We start from the raw sequence: 7,563 nt of genomic DNA, 5'->3' as shown, positions 1-7,563 counted from the left end.
GTGATTTATTACTTCTTGTGTGAGCACTTGTGTTTGTATATGCTGTTTTCTTTATTTTTTGCATTTTCGTATGAAGACTAACACATTTGTGATATGGGCAGACATCTATTGATCAGAACCAATGAACACAAAAATCATACTGATCTGAAACTAATGATTTCATCATATCTGTCCATCAGATAGATTCACTATTATTAGGTAAAGCTTGTTATATTGTGTTTCATGTCAATAATTATAAAAGACTTAAAACATTTTAAATGTTTAATTACAGCTAAATGCATACTCTGTGTGTATGCATTTAATATAGTGTTAATATCTTGAAATATGGGATTTTTTCTTTTGCAATTGTAGATAATACGAGGGGTTAGGTAATTATGTTGAAACTTTCTCCTCAGACATAAAAAACTGCACATAATTAATAACCGCTGTCCTCAAATGATTTTTTTTTCAGGTTCAGCTGTTTATTCAAAGAAAGGAACTACAAACCTTCATCTTGACGTCAGTGATGCTGTAAATGTTATGGTTTATGTGGGAATTCCTAAAGATGGGAAGAATGATGACTACATTGAAGGTTAATTTCAAAGTTTAATCCATACAATCTTATCTTTTATTTAATGATGTATAAGGTAAATTGTTTAACATAATTAATGTTATAATTTCAGTATTGTCTTTATGTTTGTGAATTCATGATAAAATGAGCAAAAACGTTCTTTTCTTAGGATACAACATTTATTATTGGTTCTTTAAATGAACTTTAAATTAAGAGTAATTCTAAATTCACTACAATCACCTCTTTTATATCACTACCTGTTTACTATTAACAGAGGCATTTAAAGCTATAGAAGAAGGTGGATGTGAGGTATTGACTCAGAAGCGAGTCCGAGAAAAAGGGATGAAGCCAGGAGCCTTATGGCACATCTATAATGCTAGAGATGCTGATAAGATTCGAGATCTTCTTAATAAAGTATGTTATTCTGATTTTTCAGTAGTATAGTATGCAATCTCACCACACGTTTATTTTTGTTTGTTTTTAGCTAAAACTGAAAAAAACAAAAACAAATTCTCTACTTTAAACAACTTCTTCTGTCCTGGGTGACAATTTTTATTTCTTGTTTAAGACTTTGATTCCATGTTTAATGATGTTTTTGAAAATGTTAAGCATGTAAGCCCAACCTAGTGATTAAAATGCATTTCAAAGATGGATGGATAATATATAATTATTTATCTCCTGAAATGTGATTATAGGTGGCCCTTGAGCGTGGAGAAAAGCCTGAAGCACACCATGATCCCATCCACGATCAGAGCTGGTATATCAATGAAGAGCTTCGAGACAGACTGTACAAAGAGTATGGTGTAGAGGGTTATGCAATTGTCCAGTGTCTTGGAGATGCTGTTTTTATTCCTGCAGGAGCTCCACATCAGGTATTGTTTCCTGTATACCTCAGAACTTTTGGAGCTGTTTAACTTTCTAATATAAATCACAAAATCATTGTTCTTCCAGCTTGCCACTTGTAATGTCAAACTTGACTGTATAGTGACATTTTATAATACACAAACTAATGTACCAAAAAAAGTAGTCTCTTATATGATGTCCTTAAATTGTTTTGTCATAACTTATCAATTTTTGAATATTAAAGTGATGTAGTGAAAAATTGCTTGAAGTTATATCTCCTATATTTCTCTTAGCATTAAGTGAGCATTAACAAAAGTATGTGGTAGAGCTGGCTTAGGTTTCATAGTGAAGTTGCCTTTTGCAAACTTGTTTTTCAAGACCTTCTCAAACAGCCAATAATTGTGAAAAATCTGCTGGAGGAGAAATTCTATAAAAACCAAGTAATTAATAGTTTATTTAGTAATTTTTTTGAAGGAAAGGGGTAGAAATGCATAAAATTTAAAATGACAGATTAGGTATAGTAATGTGAAACAGCATGCATATTTATATCTTTGTAAGCTTGTGAACACAGGAAGGTATCAGATTTTATAACTACAACAGTAAATATTTTTTACAAAATGGCCAAGAAGAGAGAATAGAAGTTCTAGCAAAATGGTCATCTTTGTTAAAATTTGGATTCATGATATCTTTGATCTCACTGATGGGTCATTGATTTAAGACTTTATTCATATCATTAAAAACTTATAATCCTTTTTTTTAATATTTGTTTAATCTTACATTACAACCTTCTTTGTTTGAATAATTTTTTGCTGTTCATCAGTTATTACTTTCCATTTTAACCATTTTGTATAGGCTTTAAAAAACGAATAAACTAAAAACATGAAGTAAACATTTTCTTACTGACTTGAACATTTTATTTGTTATATATTTTTGGCAGGTTCGGAACCTGCATAGCTGTATCAAGGTTGCAGAGGACTTTGTCTCTCCAGAAAACATTGCCCATTGCTTCACCCTCACACAAGAATTCAGGGATTTGACAGATACCCATACTAACCATGAGGATAAACTTCAGGTAAACTAGAACTATTTCTATAAATGTATAATTTAACCCTATCTCAATGAGTCTTCCTATGGCCAGAGGCCAAAGGGCATGTCATCACATTTGTAGACTTACATTCACATTTTTATTGAACTACTTTTTTATGAATGTATTTAAATAAGTTTGGTATCAAACTGTAGATTATAACTCAAATTTTAGTATTACACATTAGTTAATTTCTTAACTTAAAAGTAAATATTAAAAAAAATATTGTATTGATTTTTTGCGTGTTATGTAGTATGTTGAATGCAGCTTTGGTTCAAATTAGATGTTTGTGATGCCCAAATACAATACAAAGTCCATAATTTCTTACAAATTAGAAACTCAAATTACCAATGTTGAAAATTTATAATATAAAATAAGAACCTCCTATCTTTTCTATTTTCTGAGATATTATTATATTTAGTGAATCAATCAAGGTGGCCCCACCCACCTCTTCCATTTTAGGAAATATTTGCTTATGTACACCTACATTGTCCTTTAACATATGTATAACCAATTGAAAGCTCAGAATCGTTTTCTCACCCTCTGCAAAGTGTTTACACAGGAAAACCTTTCTTTTCATGGTAAGAATCAAAGCAGAAAGGTAGGAGAATTTGGAGCTCGAAATATCATTTTTTTAAGACCTGAATACAGCTTAGTTGCTAAGCCTGATAAATTATAGTGGAATTCTGTGGTATTTATATTATAATTTATTATTATTTTTTTATTTCAAAATGCATATATAAGACCTAAAAAAATTATTTTGTTTTATATCCTTGTGCAAAATTTGACAAGGCTTGGCAAGCTTAGTTGTAAATAGTAATAATATATATATGTATGTATAAATAAATAAATAGCTTACAAACTACTGATTACATTAATTGTTTATAGGCGATTAAATCAACACTATAAAACAATAATGAATTAAATATTGAAATACCATAAACAGTCCTGGTTGTCAACTTACTGTCATAACGGATATTTGGTTGGCTTTATTTCAATTCATTTCTACTTTAAGAAATTTATGGGTAACTGCCTTCCCACAACTGGCTATAGACAGTGAAAAGCAGTAGAAGCTGAGACATTGTAGGTGTAAGTACTCAGCATCGTAGCCTTATTTGATTGATTTTCCATGATGGCTAACTAGATTGACAATGGTGTTTGGATATTGTCTGATAGATGGAATATCTCCAATGCTTTTGGGTGCTATTACCATAGACAATAAGTTGACAACCAGGACCAATAGACAGATGCATACATAATGTATTGTAACCGAAATATGACTGAATTTTGCAAAATGCTGATCCACTAGAACAAAGCCAAGACATGCCACTTTTTATAGGCCATTTTTATACTATTTGATATGGTAACGTGAATGCATGTACACTGCTTCATTGCAATTTCTGTAATGTTAGTCAGACACGGCTGAAAGATTAATAAAATAAAAATAATAAACATATATAGATCTATGGTGTTATTAGATTTAAGCTATTTAGACTAATTTATTTTCTAATTTTTTATGGTGGTTATGGTTTCGAAGTCGGTCAAATCGACAAGACCCATACAGATACTGATAATTATCTGGAGGTTATAAAGATTTCTCACGTGAAATTTTACAATTTTCTGATGCATAAAAGTATTTTTAATCTTAAAATCAAAATTACTTTGAATTTTGGATAGCCAACATTCAAAAAGAAAAAATGCACAAGCAAATCATCACTTAAAAAATCTTAATACTTAATATAAAAAAAAATCTGATATTTTGGGTACGAAAGCCTTGTAAAGTTTACTGATAATCTGCAAAATTTGATGAAGATATGCATACTGTATTAAAAGTTATAGTGTGAAAACTATAACAAGTATAAAATGATTATGAGGTTGGTCCCTGAGCTCGAGCCTGCAGTGAGAGAGTTAATATTTCAAAGATTTTATTAAATTTTTGCTGTAACTTTTAAAAATTAAATTAAGTTAAAGCAGCTTACAAGTGTTTGGATTTCACTTGGTGTGATCAATATAAGTCAATAGATACTTTATATTGTAGGATAAGTGTAATCCAGTAGTGGTGTTGTATAGCAGATCAAAATAATCAATCATAATATTGATAAATTAGGTGTCGGATATTTTACCATCATATTATTATTTTTCCTAGAAATTTAGATATTCAGCCATTGTATATTGCAGTTCATTTGTATGTCCAAAGATGATACAGATTGTGACAGTCAAATATCACAATCTCTTGTATTACAGGTCTAGGTGCAAAACATAATGTTTATATTCATTTATTGCTCAGGCTAGTAAGACATATTTTTACATTTGTGTAGCCTGTAATATTAATGATATTATATGAATCAGGGCAATGTCTTGTTATTAATGCTATATTGTAGATAAGTAAAAGTAAGTGATACAAGTTGCCATAAACAATTTTATGGTAGTGTTTTGTTGAAGCCTAATATATAGTATTTTTTAAACTTGTTTTACAGATAAAAAACATTATTTACCACACCGTGAAAGATGCCCTTTCCTTGTTAGAAGGAAAAGAACCTGACAAAAAGAAGTGAAACCAGTACTTATTTTTATCCTGACAAAAATAGATTTGAACAGGGTTACATCAGACCATCTCCTTGTGCAAGGACCATTTGAAGAAAGTCGATGAAAACTATAACCTTGCCTACACAGTGCAATGTCAAGAACATTTTAAAACAATTAAGCTCATGCATTACCAAGCAAAAAGAAATTTTAAGTGTTTGAAACAAATTCCTGTTCTGACAGTATTATGCCCAAAATATTAGAAAAGATTTAGAAGAAACAACCTGAACCTATGCTTATAGTGTCATGCCAGAAATACTTGAAAGATTGATACAGTAATAAGGAATAGACAATGTGATGGAGAAAACTGTTTGTCATTCAAACCACGAAAAAGATTACCAAGTTCATGGTGTAAAATTAGAAAAGATGTAATAGTCTTTCTAAAAGTAATTACACAATATTTATTCCATGAACTAAATGACATGCTAGACAAAATGTCACAGTGATTCTGGGTTACATGGTGCTGATTCTTGTCTAAACTAAAACTACTAGTTGTCAAGGAACACTGACAACACTGAAGTGCAACGAAGAGAGATGTTTCAAGTACTTGCCAGCTATGGATCTTTTTCTAATAGTAAGAGCTGTGTCAACCTGAGTACAAAAGACACCAATCTGCAGTAAATCTCTGTGACCATTTACAATTTTATCTGTTGTTTATATAAAACAGTATCAGTTTTGTGGGTTAATTATGCTCAAAAGAATGACTGTATCATTAATCATGAGCACATCCAGAATGTTTTCCTATCTTGTTCCTACCTAAAAGTTTCCAGAACACTGATTTTATGATAAAATGTTTTTATGGGCTTCAGAATTCTGAGTTTATTGTTTTTGAAAGCAGTTCTGGCTGCATTTATCTTACTGTTAGCTAAGGTAAGTAGGGTAACTCTTCATAATGGTTGTGTTACATCCAGTAGTTATTGGTGTACAGTAAAGTTACTTAACAGCTCATATGTGTTAAGAGAGAGAGATCAAGTTGCTCTTAGTCAGTTGTGGTTCTTTAAACAGTCAATGTTTCTTGTAATTTATTTTCAGTCAGGTTCAGATGGTTTCCAGGTGAGGCCATCTGGACATACTGAAACATTTCTTACATTTATGAATGTTTTTGTGAGCTGTACATGTGGTTGTATTTATCTCTGTCCATGGCCACTTTGCACCATAGAATTATGTAAATAACATTATTTAATACTACAAAAAATCTTAATAAAGTTTCTAAACCTCAGCAGAACTTTTCCTAGAATGACTAAATGTTAAAGAATCATTCTGTCTACCCACCTAAGTTTGGACGTTCATCACCTCTCATAGTGTACGTATCTCATAGCAATATTTTTATATTGAATTATATGTAAACTTTTCTGTAAGTATGAAAATTGTTTTTATTTCAAGATGTATTTGCCAATGTTGCTGGTTCATATTAAAGTGTTCAGCTTGAGTTTTTGTAAAGGATAGGTGTTTTTATGAGGTATTTTTTCATTTTTATTAATTAAAAACACTCACTAGAAATATACATACATGAAACTGAATGGCATTCTTGGTTGTATAAAAGTACAGTTGAAATTTCTTGCAAATCTTGGATAAAAAAAAAAATTACCGATGGTTTATTAATACTGGATTCTTACAGAAAGTGTTGTACAAATTCCAACTTTTGTGCAAATTGAGTAAATTAGTCCTATAATTTAGATTAAAAAATAAATTCCAGAGCATATACATGCTTTTTTTTTTCGGAGTTGGATAAGAGTAACAATGCCAAGAATTTTTTATAAATTTTGTAAAATATTTTTTTATCACACCCGATATAAAACAGTTACAACACTAATGTTATAAAATAATTATTCTGAAATAAACATTTGAGACTGATACATTGTTTAAGGAGTAATTGTATATTTTAAACTATGTTATCCATGCAGGTCTATGAAACAGATTAAACATTTTAAGAAATCTGACAATGCAAAATTAATGGTAGGCACCCCTTATATTCTTAAACTTCATGTTAGTCAGATTCATGAAAAATTTATATTTTGAACCCAAGAAAACAAATGACTTTCAATTTTGATTAAGGATAGGTTTTCATAACCATACTCTTAATTTTATGTAATGAAAATTCTTATCTTTCTATTAGTCAGTTGAGGCATATAATTGCTTGTGTGTAAAATCCATTATATTCACTGCTAATAGCATTTCCATCAGATTGGACTTGGATCTAAACATAAAATCTGGAAAATTATTTTGCTATGTAAATACAAATATCTTGTAAAATCTACACAATAAAGTTGTAATTGGAAACATTTAGACCTTCAGTAACACCTATTTCAACTAACAATGTACTCTTCTGTGACAAATAACTACCTTCAAAATTGATACAATTTATAATTATAGGAACTATTATTAGGAAAATATCAATGTCATTACTAAAAATAACTTATCATTGGAGTAGATAAAAGGAAAGATAGCTTATGCTCTGTAAAACTTAACCATATTTAAATGATTGATTTTTAAATAAGGTTAG

General features: G+C 30.0%; 1 protein-coding gene across 4 annotated transcripts in view; it reads left to right on the top strand.

Annotated features, from left to right (window-relative positions):
- Positions 1-6,503, top strand: part of LOC106463117 (lysine-specific demethylase 3A-like) — a 91,615-nt gene extending 85,112 nt beyond the window's left edge. For all 4 annotated transcript variants that reach the window (XM_022390534.1, XM_022390535.1, XM_013923089.2 and 1 more), the window contains 5 exons: positions 452-571; positions 825-964; positions 1,246-1,422; positions 2,331-2,465; positions 4,955-6,503. In XM_022390534.1, the coding sequence (XP_022246242.1) occupies positions 452-571; positions 825-964; positions 1,246-1,422; positions 2,331-2,465; positions 4,955-5,032 (650 nt within the window). In that variant the 3' untranslated portion in view covers positions 5,033-6,503. The remainder of the gene's footprint in view (positions 1-451; positions 572-824; positions 965-1,245; positions 1,423-2,330; positions 2,466-4,954) is intronic.
- Positions 6,504-7,563: the final 1,060 nt, after the last annotated feature.

The sequence above is a fragment of the Limulus polyphemus genome, unplaced genomic scaffold, assembly GCF_000517525.1.
Source record: "Limulus polyphemus unplaced genomic scaffold, Limulus_polyphemus-2.1.2 Scaffold1328, whole genome shotgun sequence".
Taxonomy (NCBI): domain Eukaryota; kingdom Metazoa; phylum Arthropoda; class Merostomata; order Xiphosura; family Limulidae; genus Limulus; species Limulus polyphemus.
Note: the sequence above shows the minus strand (reverse complement) of the source record. Positions and strands in the feature narration are given on the sequence as shown.